This window comes from Heloderma suspectum, chromosome 5 (genome assembly GCF_057233095.1).
Source record: "Heloderma suspectum isolate Gila_16-S chromosome 5, 16-S_ref, whole genome shotgun sequence".
Lineage (NCBI taxonomy): Eukaryota > Metazoa > Chordata > Lepidosauria > Squamata > Helodermatidae > Heloderma > Heloderma suspectum.
The window spans coordinates 36,565,590-36,583,410 of record NC_139462.1 but is presented as its reverse complement, the minus strand read 5'-3'; the positions used below and the strand labels follow the sequence as shown (position 1 = coordinate 36,583,410).

The following is a 17,821-nucleotide window of genomic DNA, read 5'->3' as shown; positions in this document are numbered from 1 at the left end:
GCACTGCCCCCCTGCCTGGTCCTATCTGTATAAGTTTAAGCAAAGTGTCCCATTAATATGGACAAAATGGCCCAGTCCACACAATCACCACAGTTTAAACAAGCCATAGCGCATGCCAGGCGCCATTTGCCTAATTACCTGTCTGGGTGTGGCTTCTTGTGTCCTCCAAACCCAGGCAGCATACCTTGTCAGAGGGGGAAACAACCCTCAAATAACCCATGGCCTATTGTTGAGTTATTCGAGGGTTGTTTCCCCCTCCAACAAGCCAGGCCGCCCAGGCTTGGACGACAAAAGAAGCCACACCTAGGTGGATAATTAGGCATGTATCATGGCTTGTTTAAGCTGCAGTGATCATGAAAACCAGGTCTATGTGCCAGGCCAAGCATTCCACTGAAATGAAATATAGGATATATGATCAATTCAACAGGAAGCCTTTTAAAGACTACTTATTTATTTTAAAATGTATGTGCTGCTTTTTGACAAAAAGTCCTCAACGCAGGATGCAATTCTCAATTTTTAAAAGAAAATTCTGACCACAACATCATAAAGAGGAACAGCACAATCCCCTCTCCCCAACACAAGCCACCACTACCAGCCACTGCCAAATACAGCCAGGTATACAAGGATGCAATCAATCAATCAATCAATCAATCCAAACTGAAGGTTCTCTCCATTTAGACAGGATGGTGTTCACCAATCTAAGAAACACTGAGAGGGAAGAGATGAAGGAAGAGGGTGGAAGTTCCAAAGTCAGAGAAGGCCTTAAGACAGAGGAAGTACACAGAGCAGGGCCTCCCCAGCTGATCTTAAAGGTAAACACGATCAGGCAGGGGCAGGTGGTACATGCAACACCAATACCACTACTTAAAAGCCCACAAGCCATTGCCAGGAAGTATGGCTCTTTTAGAGTGTACATGATCAGGAGTTTAAAGCAGCTTTGGCTCAAAATCACACTTAATGCCAACCTAACAACTCCCTTGGGTTACAATCTTTCTCCTCCAGTTTCTTGCCCACATGATAAAAAATTGGATAACAACCAATAACTAGACAGATGACCAAAGGCAATTTAAACCTTGTGCACGAATATGCTTTAAGACTTGATGCAGTGGCAGGACAGCAGACATTTTCAGTGCTATCCCACATCATACCAGAACTTCAACTAGGCTGCTGCTTGGCAAAGTTGTGCTACACACTCCAGTCTTTCTGCTGCTCTGTTAAAAGAAGGTTCCTCCACTCCATTGTGCATCCATCACAAGACCCAACGTCAATGGAAAAGTAATATGAAATAAACTACAGGGCTTCCCAGGCACTGGATTATGTTTAAGCTTGTCGCTAATGGCTAAACCAGCAGATTTTAGAAAGCATCTTATAGTATGTGTGGTGTCCCTCCCCCAACTTCCCAGATCCAGAAGGCTATTCTGTAAAGAAAATTATGCTTTAATTACTAGTTAATATATCACAGGATACACCAATGGATGAAAAGTGCAGGTGATCCAATGTATAGTTTAGTAAATAATATCACAATAGTCCTAACTTGCAGCTCCTTATTTTGATATTGAAGTTGCTTCTGCTGGGCTATCTCCCTCTCCAAGAACAACTGCCCTATGGGAAGGAACAGGAGAGGCAGGCAGGCAAAGACAACATCAGGCACCTGCTCCTGCTCGGCTGGTTTTGTTTTATTGGAAGTGTCTAGCTTTTAATGTTTTCCTTGCATTTTATTAATGTTGAGAGATGCTTTAAGGACTTCAGTCGAAAAGCAACTACAACTCTACTAAATAAATTGAGCTGGATACCATCTTTAAATTACCTGATTCCATAAAAAAAGGGTTTGTCTTACTGATTCTACGTCATTCATCCAAAGTCTCCTTCAGCGTTTCCTATTTTGTGAATTAGTGTAGAGACTTCCTAGAGGCTCTCTACATTTTTTTCATTAATATACCACAGTATCAGGAGAAATAATAAAAAATATAATTTGGTTGTGATGCCAGAATGAGCCTCTTGCACTCTTAAGTGTATTCTCAGACACAAATGTTACTGCCTTTATTTCACAGCTACCAGATTTGTGAGCAGTTATTTCCCTTTGGTGCTTTAGGGAGCACTGTCTTATTCTACAGCTGAGATATATAGTCTCGGAAGACCAAACTTATTTAAAATAGGTTATAAATCCTCCATTTGGAACTATTTAAACTCCAGTGGTATCCTATCAGAAAGGAAACGGTGGTAAAGTTCACAAAGCCTCCTCTCTAACAAAACTGCTTAATTCCTCAGTGCAACCTTTGAATCATGTATATAGCATAGTTATCAGGGCAGGGGAGAGAAGAGTGTCTCCCCCCCCCCCCATTTTATATAAATAGACATGTGAGACTATTGGTTAAAACCACCACTTCTCCTTTGCTCGAGGTGGCTTATAAAATCAATAAAACGCAACAATAAAATCTAATAAAAAATAAACGACAATCCGTCACACTAAAAACCACAATAAAAACATATCCAATTACAATAGGACCATAATCACCCCAAAAGGAAACTCGTCAACCAGCAGCCGCTTGCAATGCCTTCCGGAAAGGATGGGTTTAATATGCAAAGCTTATTAAAATAAAACCAAACTCTGAAATGTTTTTATAAGAATTGCAGGCACTGCTGATTTTTTACTAAAACTTCTTGGAAGTGTGATGACAGTAACTGAAAGCTCTTAAATTTCCATTACTAATAAAAACACCTAACAGTAAGTGAATGAACAAGGTTGTAAAATAATTAGTTGTGAGTATTTAGGCAATGGCGGGAGAAGAAAATGAATAATGGGTTAATAAAACCGCAAATCAGCCTACCCCTCACGGATGGATGCAATGTTGCTCCCTGGGGTTATCTATGAAGTAGTACTATGGTTTATACTATAGTCTGACATGCATCAAAGTAGATGAACATCAACTTTGCCATTAAAACATAAATAAACACATATTTATGGATCCCTGGCCTGTCATTTGGAAATGACAGATGATGCTCAGATTGCCTGGACCAAGAGGTAACCTAGCTACACCAGGACAGTTGTAATTTCTTTCTTTAAAAAAGAAATATTATTCTGGGAACTTTTAACAAAGGAAGAAAAATGCAAAAGAACAATTCCTTCACTAAATGTGGTTAACTGGTAGGAACATTAAGCTTTTGAAAGATAAATCTTAACAGCTTGAACTGAAAGGATGAGGGTCCAAGAAACTACAACATGATGGATCATAATCATATTATATCCACATATAAATCTAATGTAATGTATGCAAACTAAAAAGGTCACTGTAGAATTTAACCTCAAGGAACGAAAGCATTTGTCTGGTTTAAGTTTAGGAATAATAGGCACTGGGGAAAAGAAATTTATTAACTGCAGTTTTGCTTCCCCCATACATTTTTATTTTCAAACCGGTGATGTAATTTGGCATAACCTATCATTCTTTAACTCTGATACTAAAATGGGCAGTGCTCGCTTTGTAATTATGGAGTTGTTAACTAGTAACTTCTATAGCCCTTGCCATTTTGTTGGACCAAACAGTTTTTTAAAAAAATTACTGCAATCCTATGGTCCCCTGGGACTCTCCCAGAGGTCATAGGGTATACTGGATCTGTACCTCCAAAGGCTGAGAGGCCCACCCTTGTAGGACGAGGTCCAACCTTGGAGCACCCCCCCCCTTCCCAGCTGCTGTGAAAACCTCCATGGCTGGTACTTCTCCGACTTCAGAACTCCAATGTCAGAAAGCGGCAAGAGGGAGGCATTTCAAGGGTGTGCCAAGAGAAACAGTACATGTGCAAGATCCACAGCCCTCCCGGTCCCCAGAATGTCCCCAGGCCAGCAGCACATCTACATCAGCTCTGGAGCTGCTGTAGATGGAAACCAATGAGAGGGAGTTTGTTAAAAAAAAAAGAAAAGAAGACCCCCCTCCACCGCCGAAAACATAGCAAAAATGCCACTCCTTTCTCCCTTCTACCCTGCAGGGCCTTGGATTTCCCTGCAGGTAGTGACAGAACTGCTCTGTGAATCTGCATGTTAAGTAGTTTGGTAACATTTAACAGTATATTCTCTGAATGACTCATACATGGCATACATGGAATCTCCATGTTCAGCAGCAGTGCAGAAATCAGAAGAGGCGGATGCCTATCTCCATCATGCCCTGCCTGCTAGTATCTCATAGGCAAGCAGTTGGCAACTGTAGGAAGAAACAATGCTGGACAAAATATACTCTGGGTTAATTCAGCAAAACAATTCCAGCTTCATCTGAAAAGCTGGCAAGAGGAATCCAATGTCAAGCGAGCGGAGGTCTGCTCACATGACTGGGGTTTCTCCTTTTTGCAGCCCAGTCACCTCAAAAATCTGCTCTGGAGGGTCCTTGAACTCTCTGGAGCAGCTTTTGAGACAAGCTGGGAGAGGCAGAATAGTCCCGCTCCTGATTCTGCTGATGGAAGCATTTAATCAGTGGGATAATGTAACTGGTTTTCTTATGTTTCTTGTTTACTGTGGTGTTTTTGGCATATTGTCTGCTTTACCAATTTAATCTCTTATATAATATAGCCAAATCCGTGAAAGAAAAGCTAATTTGATAGTATTAAGTCTGCATCTTTCACTCTGCACTCCACATCTATTCCATGACAAAGAAAATGCTGCCCTCCCTATAAAATAAAATGTTCTAGAATATAGAGTAGTTACACAAGTTTTAGTTTCTCCTTCAATTTGAAAAGCACCTGTTATATCTTGCTGGGCAGTATCCTATACAGTCACCAAACTTCCACTCATTCTGTTGTGCCAGTGAGACCCACCGCTTGTGCCATGGGGAGTTGGTGGCTTCCTAAAAGCAACCCTAGAAACACTAGTTTCTAAAATGGGACAGATCAACAAAGTTCCCTTCTGCAAACTCTACTGACCTCCTGCCCCGTTCTGGAACTAAGCATCTCTGCTTGTTTCCAGTTGCTTTAAGAACTACTGACTCCCTGTTGTACTAGCAGTGGCTCCCTAACTTTCCATTCAATTTAATCAAATTAAAAATATAGGTTTCTAGGGGGAAAAAACAAAGCTCCAACCAACTATACATTAACTGATGTGGAAAGTTATTAGAAACCAAGAATGTTTGCTGTTTTTAATTTTAATGACAATCTTACCTAAACAAGGGTAGAGCCTTTAATTTTTTTTCTGTACATTAACTCATCTCTGTTACCTTTCACTAAAAATATCACGTATCGCTGGTAAGCTCTTTGCCCTGTCACTGATAATTGATGCTGCCCTTTCCATTTTCTTCACATTAAAGTTTGTACCTCATTAAAGGTAGTATCTGCACAAATATCTCAAGTGTTATCTGAAGTGTTCCCAAGCTTGGCACCAGCTCCTTTATTATAGGGGTGTTATCCTTTTAAAAGAATTAAAGCTTATTTGTGCAAATCCAGACATTTGTCAGATACCTTTTGCCAAATTCTTCTACCAGTGTTGGAGATCTGATTAGAAACAGGCCAAATGACTTCACACATAACCCACAAATGCATTTCAAAATGCATTCATTCACTCCATTTGTTTTGCTCATCAACCAATTATTGGTGTCTACCAGCAAAAGGGTAATTAAATATGTCAGGGTTCCCCTTATGACCTGGACTCCCTCAGCAATTCCTTAAGGACCTCTTGCCTCCTTAAGAGTCCCACCTTCCTTCTTTTGAACTTCTCCTTCCTAATAATGTAGGCCTTTGGCTGTAGGTATGAGGTGGCTGACACTCTAGACACAGGGTGTGTCTAGAGTGTCAACCACCTGTGTGTCAATTTACCACCACAGTTGACTGGTAAATTAATGAAAGCAAATTACAACTCAAGGTATTTACACAATAGAACTGAGTGATACAAAAGGCCTTAAGAGAAGATAAAAGTTGCAAAACTGAAGTTCATTTACACTAGCTGTACTCAGACTTCTCCAGGCTGCTTCTTACTGCTCCCCAACTCTGCTCTTAATGACTCTCTCACTCTCTTCATATACCCTCCCCCCTCAAATCCGAAAATACTGTTTCAAACCTGAAAAAATGAAACTTAATTGGGGAAATGAAAATGAATCTTAACTGGGGAAATGAAACCACTCCTCTCAGGGATACCTCCTCCCAACAAAAACCTCCAGGCCTCTAGGACTGAGCTTTTTCTTTTCCTTGCCTCTGTAAGCCTCAAACCTTCACAATACAAATTCAATGTTTATATAAATAAAAAAGAGCATGAGAAAAATAAGAATGTAAATCTTAATACCAAGTAAACAAAAGACAAACATGAAATGATATGCGACATGAAGGTGGATGCAGACAACAGGTGAAAAACCTGCTCAAAATTCTATTCTGCAAATTTTGCATATACTGGACTAGACCAAGGCCATAAGGAAAACTATTATTTCTCTCTCTAAATAGTTTAACTAACTACCAGATATTTTCATTCCTTCATATGTTGTATACATGTTGCTGAAATTAAAACTTTTATTAGGGAAATATGTATCTGCTTAAAATGGACATTAAACTCGCTTTTTTAACTCTACTTGAATACCACCATGAGAACAATTTTCTGGTCAATTTCTTCTTTTCCCAATCTCTAGGATACTTCTGCTTACCAGAAAAGCCTTCAAATGTGATTCTCTCTCCAGGAACAACCCCACTAGGAGGGATTAGAATTTCCACCTTCTCTGGTGTACTAGCACACATCAACATGGCCTGGGACACCACTCCTCTCATTTTGACTGGCTTCAGGTTACAGAGAAATATTGCCATCCGGTTCTGCATCTGTACACAAGCATAGAAGTTTAAAAAAGAGGTGGAATGTCAGTCTTTCCAAGCTTCTTTCACAATGCGGAAGCAAGAAAAGTTAATGCATCCAACACACAGAGTACAAAATACAAGTATGCAGATATCAGTATGTTAGCAACAATTAACATTCTTTCAAACTTCATTCAGCAGTAAAAGCCAGGAAATGGCCAATTAAGGATAATTGTCTTCTAATATAACAGACGTAACAGGGTGAGATGAAGATATTAACATTGTGTCCTGATGTGCTGGTATAATGGCTGAAACAATGTTTTACTGGCTTTCCATCCTTTGTGGTTCTGGGTTTCAACTTTTAACAGTTACTTTAGGGATTGTGTTAAAAACATACTTCTAAACTAATCAGGAAAAGTATAACAAATATGCCCAGGTGGCTTACCATTCAGGATGTAATTATGCTATGCACACTTACTGATCCCAAATGCCAAAGACAGGATGAATGTTTTGGAGAGAATTAAATTAAAATAGCTGCACACTAGGTGCACTGCACCCTGTTCACTTAAAACTCTAGATTCTTCTGTTTGTTTCTCCAGGGAAGAATAGCACAAATAAATAGAGCAATGACACTCCATTAGGGAACACTGCAATCAACAGTTTCAACCAGACAAAATAATTATTTTTGATAAATAGGAATTAAAAACAAAATATCGAACACAACCAAGTTTTTAAAGGTGTTTTAAAACCTGCTGAACATCCCCACCCAGACTACTATTTCAATACTAGAGATATTTGCACACAAATCTTAATTAAAGGAACAGCTTTTGATTAATACCTTTGCCACGTAAAACTGAAGGAAGGGTTGGAAGCTACAGCCTATTTCTAACTATCTTCATGGAAAGTTATAGAACAGCTTTCGTAAGTTACTGAAAGCAAACAACATCAGTGATCTCAATGAACAGTTGGATAAATTTAAGGCAGCCCCATCTGTGACCAACTGAGATAATGAAAGGACATTTCCCCTCTTTCAAACACAAAGAACCAGAGGCAGAAAGCTAAGCAAAAACTACTCCTTCCCCCTCCCTGAATAATATTTTGGATACGTTTTGTTTAACACTTATTGCAATATGTTCAGACAGGAAGGAATTTTCCTCAATGCATTTCCGTATAGCGTGGGTGTCCTCCAAGCTGTCTGGATTGCTAAGGTTCCACTATATTTTATGTAAAAGGCAAAACAATACACAGAGTCATATTAGGATACAAATGAAGCCAACAAAAGGGCTCACATGTTTTTAAGCAATTGCTGGAATAATAAAACTGCCAAAACACACACAGACTCAGAGCTCATATACAAAATGTATCATGATTGTTTCCTAGGAGAAAAAATATGAATAGCAGGACCTAATGTGAGTCTTATACCCTAATGACCAAACACAACAATGTGGATCCAAAAAAAGTAGGACTAATTATGCATGTCCAGGGGAGTTCTGTGCTTGTTTACTGAGCAGTGACCCCGCCTCATGGTAAACCTCTTTTGAAAATAAAGTGAAAAGTAGATTTCAGAATTTTGGAGGCGGGGGGGGAGGAAAGACCAGGTCTGCCACTTTAAGGGAAAAATTCCACTGAGCACACCCCCAAGCCTTTGGGCATGCCTAGAATAGCTATTTAAGACCCACTTGAGCCAGTGTGGTGTAGGGGTTAGTCTAGGACTGGAGAAATCTAGGTTCAAATCCTCAGTCAGACATGAAACTCATGGGGTAACCTTGGGCCAGCCAAACTCTCTCAGCCTATTCTACCTCACAGGATTGTTGTGAGGATGAAATCACAGAGGAGGAAGGATCATGTATGCTGCCTTGAGCTCATTGGAGGGAGGATATAAATGTAATAAATATCTGGATCTCAGCCAATGAAAATTTAGGATAAGTTTTGACTTAGCTAGTAAAATGCCCTGCTCTACTGAGTTACACAACAAGAGCCAAACATTTCACTCTTGTTTAGACTGTAGTGATAATGTGATCAATATTCTTCAAGATATACCTTCATCCTTTACACTAGATGAAACATGATAGACATGCTGGAAAAATATATTACAGTAGTAAGCTAAGCAGGAACCAACAGGAGCTTATTTCAAAGTAGTTTTTTCTGACCTACAGATATTAGAATAATCCAAAACTATGTATCCGTGCAAAATTATTCAGATTACAGAATGTGTGTTCAGACTAATTGCAGCATTACAGTATAGTAACAATGTGAATAACAAAGGTCAAGACCAATGTTGCATTTCTTTTCTGCTAGAATCCTCTTCAATTCTCCAGAAACACACAAACATACTTCTGTCTGTAATTGGTAAACGTGGCTTTGGCCTGCATAAGTATGAAAGTTAACAGGGACATATTAACTGCTTGACTGATGGGCTGTGACAACTAAAGTGGCACTATTACTTGGTTAATAAGAAATACCCAACCCTGCCCCAACTGCCATATCATCTAATGTATTGCATGAACAGTAGAGCAAGCTCCACCGATAAATGTGTAGAAGATGCAGAGTAAGACTGGCCATTCCAGGTGTGCTGCATACAGGAAGGGAACCAGCAGAGCTCTTAGGATGGAGTCAGATTCTAGTGCTAGTATACACAGAAGCTAGATTTGCTTTCGTATCTGTGTTTAATTTGTTTTTTAGGTAATAAATTCAGCTTCCTGAGATTACTTTAGTATGCATCTAGTACATACTGTAAATGCCAGAAATAAATGTTGAACTACAATGTTTAATAAAAATGTTAAAATAAACCTCATTTAGCAAATAATGTATGAAAGGAATTCCATCTGTACCTCTTCTAAAGGAACATGTTTCACTAGACCACTGACAACAGTTCTAGGATTTGCTTCTCCAACATCAACCTCCTCAACATACAGAGTATCAGCATCTGGGTGTTTCTTTGCTGTTGTGATGCATCCAATACGAAAATCAAGTCGGGAAACATCTAAAGGCTTTGAGTCTTCATTTGAAGCTGACTGCTTTTTCTCCTTCTTTTCTCCTACTAAAAGAAATTAGAAGCCACTTAATTATATACATACACCTTGGAATGCAATTTATGCAAGTTAATAAAAATATACATTTCCCTGAATGAAAAAAACACTATGAATTCTTGAATACACTCCATGATTTCGAATGAGACCAAATATTACAATTCTGCTTCAACAGGTTTCCTTAAACATTGCTAACTAGATAGAATCACAGGATAATTTCCTCTAATAACAAAGTTTTGATTGGAAGCAAAATGGGGACACCCAAAAATAAGGTAATAGTTTCTGCATACTAAGAAAAATAAGTAGGACCAATTTACAAATTTTATTTTGTAAATTTAGCTTAATTTACAAACTAAATATATTAGTTTGTAAATTAAAAACAAAAATATAGAAAAAAAACAAAATGGCCCAACAAGTACCTAATTTGAACTATAAAATGTTGAGGACAGCTGAGCCATAGACTGTTGAGGTTATCAACTGGAGAGAAAGGAAAGAAGACGGAGATGAAAGGCAACTGGCCTTCCTGAGCCCCTAACAGCTTAAAGTATTCTGGGGTGGGATGGGATGGGATGGGATGGGAGATTAAGGCTAGGGAGATTCTACAAACCTTATGATAACTCGGAATAGTTTTCCTGAAATACTCCTGTATTATTGAAAGATGTAGCCTATATTTCCTTGCTTTCCCAAATTCCTCTCCATTCTCCAGAAGCTCTCCTCATACCACTCCATCCATAAAGCAATAAAGCACTTAGATTCAGGGCTGTCAGCCAGCAAGGAAAAGTTTCAGGAGGGTGAGGGAAAAGATATTCCTTTCCTTCCTCCTAATCCCCCACTCCAAACAGCACTAAAGGTCTCCTGTTCCAGGCTAGTTAGAGCCTTGAATAGGGAGAACACCCATTAGGACTGGGGGTACATTGCAACAGTTTGTTGTGGGTTCCTACTTGTCTTCACTAATGTTAACAGGATTACCTCTTAACAATTTCTAAACACACTGTATTTAATGAAACAGAGCAAATTTAGACTGAAAATGTTCAGTTTATTCTGTTATTCCACATCCAGGCATGTTTTTATTAACCACCTTTCTCACCCTACTCCTTATGGTTACTAATACATAAAATTATGTTTAATTATGTTTTAACTATGAACAACTAAAATATCCCCAACATCGACTCCTAATGCTGAACATTTGCTTTAAAAATTCTTACATCCCACAGTTTTCATTGGATTTCTTTTCCTGATATTCTTTAAAAATAATTGGCACACATTTAGATTGCAGTCCTATGGTCCCTGGGACAGTGTCCCAGAGACTATAAGGGATATCAGGCACTGACCTCAAAGGAACAGAACCAATATTTCCCTCCCTGCCCCCACAGATCTTCCTATGGCCCTTCCTTCTCTAGTGTTGGGGTGGGGGAATGGGCAGAGAGGGGTGGTTCTGGACATGGAGCATTCAAAACCCGCCAGCATGTGGGAAAATTTAGAACAGCCCAAGAGCTGACCTAAATACTTATCTCCCATGCTCATAATGGGAGGAAATTAAAAACTGGGAAGAAAGGAGTGGCAGATACTGTTCCTTCCTCCCTTCTGGCAGAGGTTAGGAAATGTTAGAGTACTCCAACCTCAGACCACTCCAAATGAATAGGATTGCCCTGGGCATATGGTTTGGGAGTATTTCATATCTTGAAAAATGTAAGGTTATCTAGAGGTATTTTGCAAATAACTGAAGAAAGCCTGCCTGCCCATCCTGCAGCTGCCATCCACCTGTTCCATCCCTCAGTGCATAAGAGTTGCAGCCATATCCCATCTGTGACTTCTCTTGGGCCATGAAAGCAGAGATACAACTAGGATATCCCTTTAATGCACCTTCCAGCTGGAATTAGAACTAACATAGGTTCTTCCATTTTAGAAACTAGTGGCTTCAAACATGCATGCTTCTCTCACTCTGGCTACACCTGTGCCCACTCCGTAATGTCCCTTCATATACCTTTGCTTTACGAAGGCTTCTGTCTAGCTCACATGATATCCCTATTAAAGGTAATGTCCAAGCATGGGATTCAGGGCTATGTTTGAATCAGCATGTTCTGACAGACTACAAAATAGAATTTCATTAACATTAACATAACTTTGGCAATATCTGAAATTTTAAGCCAGATTCAGATGTACATTTTTAGTAACCATAAAAAAATATAAATTCATATGGAAACCAGATCTAACAACTCTGGAGTAGTTCTACAAACAACTTGGGTATACGCTATATGTATTAATCTTTCCTATATGCCTTACAAGATCTCAAATAGTTTTCCTGAAACACTTCTGTATTAATGAGAAAATTAGTTCATATTTCCTTCCCAGTGTTTATCAATGCAATTGTACACGGAATGTTTCCAAGTAACTTCTACAGAATTACCTTTCTTTTCTGCTTTGTCTTTTTTCTTCTTTTCTTCACTTGTTCCTTTAGGTTGTTCCTTGAGTCCAGATGGGATTACTGCAGCAGGTGCTAGCTGAGAGAAACCTTCTGAAAATGAAGCTGTAGAAGGTGTATTGCTGGGTGGTACAGCGATTTGTTTCACTAAATTAAAACACAAAATAATCAATTTTACAAAAAAAAAATACTATATTTTATGCAGAAATATTTCAGATTTAAGTAAATCAAATCCAAATTGCTGCTAAAATCCAGTCCATCAATCTCAAATCTGCTACTTGGTTCTGCTACTTATAAGTATTTTGTGAAATGTAAGTTGGAGTAAAATGTAGTATTAAATGAAAACTTAAGGGGGTTGTCTCCAGTTTTGTGCTCATTTTCATAAATTAAGTATGTGCTTCTAGCTTTTATTGGTGTGCTACAAGAGAATTAATAAGCTATTATAATGTAAAAAGCAGCAACAAAATTACTGTTATTGCAGCCTAATCCTCACCATGATTAATCAGAAGCAAGTCAAACCAATTTAAATGAGACCTGCTTCCAAATAGCTGTGCGTGGGATTAGCTAGATGTAATATTTTAGTCAGCGTGATTAAAGTGGATTAATAGCATACTGAAATACACTCATATAACCCACACACACAATCAACATAAATAGATTAAAGCTATTGATTTAGACACTGTCAGTTGCTTAACATTAAACCTGAGGGCTGTATATATTTAATAAAATTAGTATAATACTAGTCATGGAACCATTTGGACTATACCTGAATGCTCCCCTACATCAAGGGTCAAGAAACTGTGGCCCTCCAGATGCTGGACTTCAACTCCCATGAGCTTTAAGTCAGCCAGCATGGCCAATAGTCAGTGATGATGGGAGTTGTAATCTAATAACATCTGATGGGCCACAGGCTCCCCACTCCTGCACTATGTGAAGACTCCCTGCAAGTAGAAAACTTGCAAAACAGGGAGTGGGAAGTACTAGAACTTCCCCTTGTCCCCATACACTGGGTTTTGTTTTGTTTGTTTTTCCTTGTTGGGAGAATTTCTGCAGGGAGCATTGAGAAACAGTATTCCTCATGGGCAGTATAAAATGATACACTACACTACTGTTTCTGAATTCTACCTCATTTGGCTACATATATAGATGCTACCTCATTTGGCTGCATGTATAGACCACGCCAAAGTGTCTTTGTGTAAGCATACAAGCATAACATTAAGTGTACAACTGAAAATTTAGGCAGTTTCTATGTGTGTTTTTTAAATACAGTTATATCCCATCTTTCTTCTACCGTGGAACTCAAAGACAGATACAAGGGACTTCCAGGTGGTGTCCCATCCAAGCACTGACCCAACATAGATCTGCCTAGTTTCAGCAAGGTGGCTACACATAATGTACCCTCAGACCATGTCCTGGAACTTAAACATGCTCTATTCAAGCATTGTTTCTCACACAATTCCAGTTGCATGAAACGGGAGAGTAGGGCCATCAGCCCTGCCACATCTCTATCACCACATTTTTCATGTTGGAGGGGAAATTTTTTCAACTAGGAAGCCTACTCTATGCATGCAGACTGCCCATATGATTTAGGCTCTAAATCACACAGGCAGCCTACCTGAGGACAGCAGGTTTCCACTTCAGACTTCCCCCTCCAACGCAACAGCAATGTGATGGTGATGGTACAGGGTAGGATTAATGCATGCAGGCCATCTCTCCCCTTTTCACACAACTGGGATCACAGGAGGCAGAAAGCCCAAATGGGGCTATACTATGCATATGAATGTCACAGAAAATATTTCTGCATGTAGAATTTTGAAGGAAGCAAAATATGGAGATTACAAGCTGTGTGTATTTACAAATGCATATTATAGCAGAGAATACAATGCAAAAGTGACCAGAAAATAAGGACAGAATGTAGGATGGAACATATGATCTAATAGTCTGCAGGACTGATGGTCTGAGACTCAATTAATGAAATTTTTTCAAAGACCTAGTTAGAGAACATGAAAAGAATCTCTACACATTTAGGATGCTTTCAAATATTTCAGACCTATTGAAGTATCCAAAGGCTTACAAAAGTACATTCCACTTTACAATGCGGTCTAGATAGCTGGAGCAAACTTGCATTTGCAGAGGGAGAATGTATCTCAAGATCAATGTCCTTCTAGCTCCCAAGCCCAGCTAAAGCTGTTCATGACTAAGACCCACTGAAATACATTAATTGTCACTAATTTAAACCCCGTAGCTTTTACCTTTAGCTGGGTTAGGGAATAGTCAGTGTATTTCCTACTTTCATTTGCAACTCTCTCTCCACCACTCTCCAGTAAAGGCAAAGTACATCAGGCAGACAGGGTTTCAAAGTAGTTTTAGAATGAAGACAAAAATGTCACTGACATGCCATACAGGTTATAACTGCTTTGCATATACACACACCCCATGTCTATTCAGCCCTTGTTCCCTCCCACACATCCTAAATTTGAAATTAAAATGGCTAAAAATTGGTTTAAAAATGCTGTGGTTGCATTTGGCAACATTTGCTTCCTCAGCCCAAATTCAGTTACCTCCATTCCGAATTTCTGCCTGGATTAATTCTTGTTTCAGCACATCAATTTCTTTCTTCAGTTTAGCATTTTCTACACGAAGTTTCTTTTCTTCCCTCAGAGATGCCTGTAAGACTACAGGAAACAGAACTCCCATTAGAGCTACTAAAGTCATATTTATTTCTTTGATGAGCTTCTGCCGGGCTTTAAAAACCTGGCTGTTCAGGCAGATATTTGGTGTAGGTTAGGGTGTTTAGAGAAGTGTTGTTTTGTTATTTTTTTTTTGTTCAGTTGATTATGTAAATTTGTTATTAGTATTGTACACCACTTAGAGTGGCTGGGTAGCCGGCCAGATGGGCGGCTAATAAATAAAATAAATAAATAAAAATAAATATTGTCATAAATGGTAAGCTGAGTTTTGCCCTTTTGTACAAGTTTGAGCTCTATTAGCAGGTATCAGTTTGATATAGGAACCACTCATTCCTAAAACTTCAAAAAGCAGGAAAGTCACATTTCACATCCGTTAGCTGTTCCATATACACTTTGCTTAATTTATTTTTATTTATTTATTTATTGTATTTTTAATCTGCCTAATAACTAACGTTCTCTGGGTAGACTAGAAACAGTTAAAAGACTAAGGGAGTAATCCTATGACCACCAGACTCCATCTAAAGGGCCATAGGATTTTTCAGTTTCTGGAAACAAAGGAAACCCATGGCCCCTGCTCCGTCCCCTGCCCCCTCATAGCTGGCATGGTTCTCTTCACAATGACTACATCTCCACACTCAGGGGCAGAGGCGAAAAGGGGGCGGTCCCTGGGGCGGGGAATGGAGGAGACCACAGAAGCTGCTTTATACAGCTTCCTATGCACCGCATGGCCTCCTCCCTTGCAAAGCCACAGCTAAACAGCTGAAATCGGCTGTCTAGCCAAAAATGCAGGGTGGGTGGAGCATGGAGGCCAGGATCACCTCCATGCTATGGCTGCCCCACACTGGATGCAGGACAGCCCACAGCTAAGGCTGGCAACTATCACAATAGTATTGTGCCCTTAGATACCATAGAAACACTTAAAAATATAAAATACAATACCAATACTTAAAAGAATATAATAGAATACCTAAGCCTTTTCTATAAAAGCTATGAAAGATAATAATGGTCAAATTAACATAGAAACAATAATGTGGGGTTACACAAAATCACTTATGTAACCTGAGTGCATTAGGAGTTTGTTGCAATGCTCAAACTCCAGATTTATTCCGTTAAAAAATGTGGAAGTATCAGTTTTAACAAATAAATGAGAGGAACAGTCATGACAACAGAGTCTCAACATAGCAACTAAAAGGAAGGATGTTCTTTCCATTAAGGTTTTGGAATAGGGAGCAGGAGATTTGAATTCTATCCCATGCTCTTCAAAGAATGCCTATATAAGCACTTAGCACCTCAGTTTTCCTAAATATTAAGAGGTATTTTTTACTAGCCTACACTACTGTCAATGAACACCACAGTAATATCTGCTGTGGAGTATTTTGCAATTAATTCAATAGCATAAACAGAAACAACTTCTTAATCATATCCATTCCCTCCCCCCACCATCCCTGTTACTTGGCACCTGTTCTAAGAAATGAACTTGTTGCTTGAAGGTTCTTGCGGGAATATAATTTGGAACGGCATTATATGCCTATTCCAATGGAATGCATAGCCAAACGGTTTATTCTTTAAAACCTTCTGTCTAACTGCATCAGGAAAGAAGGGGTGGAAGAAAGATGACAGGGCATTTCACTGTAAACTGTAGTGAGATGAACTCTAGAGGCACTACCTTAGGACAATTCAGAAACGGATGAAAAGTTTGATCTCTTAGATTTATAAGCAGAACATCTGTCTGTCAATTCTAGGCCAAAATGCCTCCTTGGGAATTGAAAAAAGGACAGCTTTAGTTAAGACACATTGAATATGCTAAAAAATCTTCAACCTGGAGAAAATATGATTAAAAAAAGTAGCAAGTACATATTTTTTTACTTTCTGATACAGTCTCTAAACCTTAGGTACTGATAACTACAATTACCATTCTATATATAGGCAGGTAAGTGTAATTGACAAAGGACAAACAGTAACAATGTATTCAAACAGCTTCTATAAGGGAGCTTCATATGACAAGCTTCAACAGTGCCAGAGACAGACTGTTTGTTATCTGGAGACAGGTGGCCAAGACTTGCAAAGCTCAGACACTATTTCTTCCTCACAAGGAAGATGGCATTCAGTAAAGTCAGCTCAAGTTATAGCAGACTTTTCTCTGCAATGTGGAAGAGGTGGAGTAGGCCCTCTTCTGGTAACATTCTCATGAACTGGCAGTATAACAGTGGTTTGGTATCGCTATCTTTAAAGAGGAGCTTATTCCTGTGCGTCTTAACTAGCCTCTCACCGAGTTACATTTTCATTAATGTAATAGGTCCGTTCCAGAACCTCAAGGCAGCATAAAAACTAAAACAGCACCAAAATGCAAATGCTACAAACTCTATAAAACAAAGAAGTCAGAAACCAGCAGCATGATAATAACTATCCAAATGATTTTACATACAAGTTGGATTAACCAAACAATATTATTAAATGGAAGTAATTGCATGCGAGGTACACTCAAATCTGGGAGGTATGAAGCTATTCATGCTGTACCTGGAATCAACTTTGATGCTAGCAGCAACAAATGTGCACACCATTTCTTAATCTTCTGCATGAAGTGATTGACTTGGTTTGTATGACAGTGCGGCTCATCATGAATTATTTAACCCACAATGAGCCACAGTGGCTTCAGGTGCCAGTATGGGTATCCAGCCCCCGCTTGCTGGTTGACATGTCTGTGAATGCATTCGGTGAGGGTTATATAAGGGTTAAACAACCCTTGCATAACCCATGGTATATTCTAGGGTTATGTGACACAACAACCCATGAACGGGGGAGTGGATCTGCAAAACGGCACCCTGTACACAGTGCAGCCTCACCATGGGTTAAACCATGGTGAACTGTCGTGTCATGCAAACTGGCCCACCGTCCACCATTTATATCAGTGAAAAATGTAAATCGTTCATGAT

The 17,821-nt window shown here is 39.2% G+C and overlaps 1 protein-coding gene across 22 annotated transcripts in view; it reads right to left on the bottom strand.

Annotated features, from left to right (window-relative positions):
- The window catches only part of AIMP1 (aminoacyl tRNA synthetase complex interacting multifunctional protein 1), a 37,801-nt gene that overhangs the window by 3,686 nt on the left and 16,294 nt on the right, over window positions 1–17,821 (bottom strand). For 14 of the 22 annotated variants that reach the window (XM_084855817.1, XM_084855797.1, XM_084855801.1 and 11 more), the window contains 4 exons: window positions 14,760–14,873; window positions 12,184–12,345; window positions 9,579–9,787; window positions 6,606–6,774 (listed from right to left, as the gene is read on the bottom strand). In XM_084855817.1, coding sequence (XP_084711943.1) covers window positions 6,606–6,774; window positions 9,579–9,787; window positions 12,184–12,345; window positions 14,760–14,873 — 654 coding nt within the window. The remainder of the gene's footprint in view (window positions 1–6,605; window positions 6,775–9,578; window positions 9,788–12,183; window positions 12,346–14,759; window positions 14,874–17,821) is intronic. The other 8 variants (XM_084855818.1, XM_084855809.1, XM_084855798.1 and 5 more) reach the window with 1 other exon arrangement.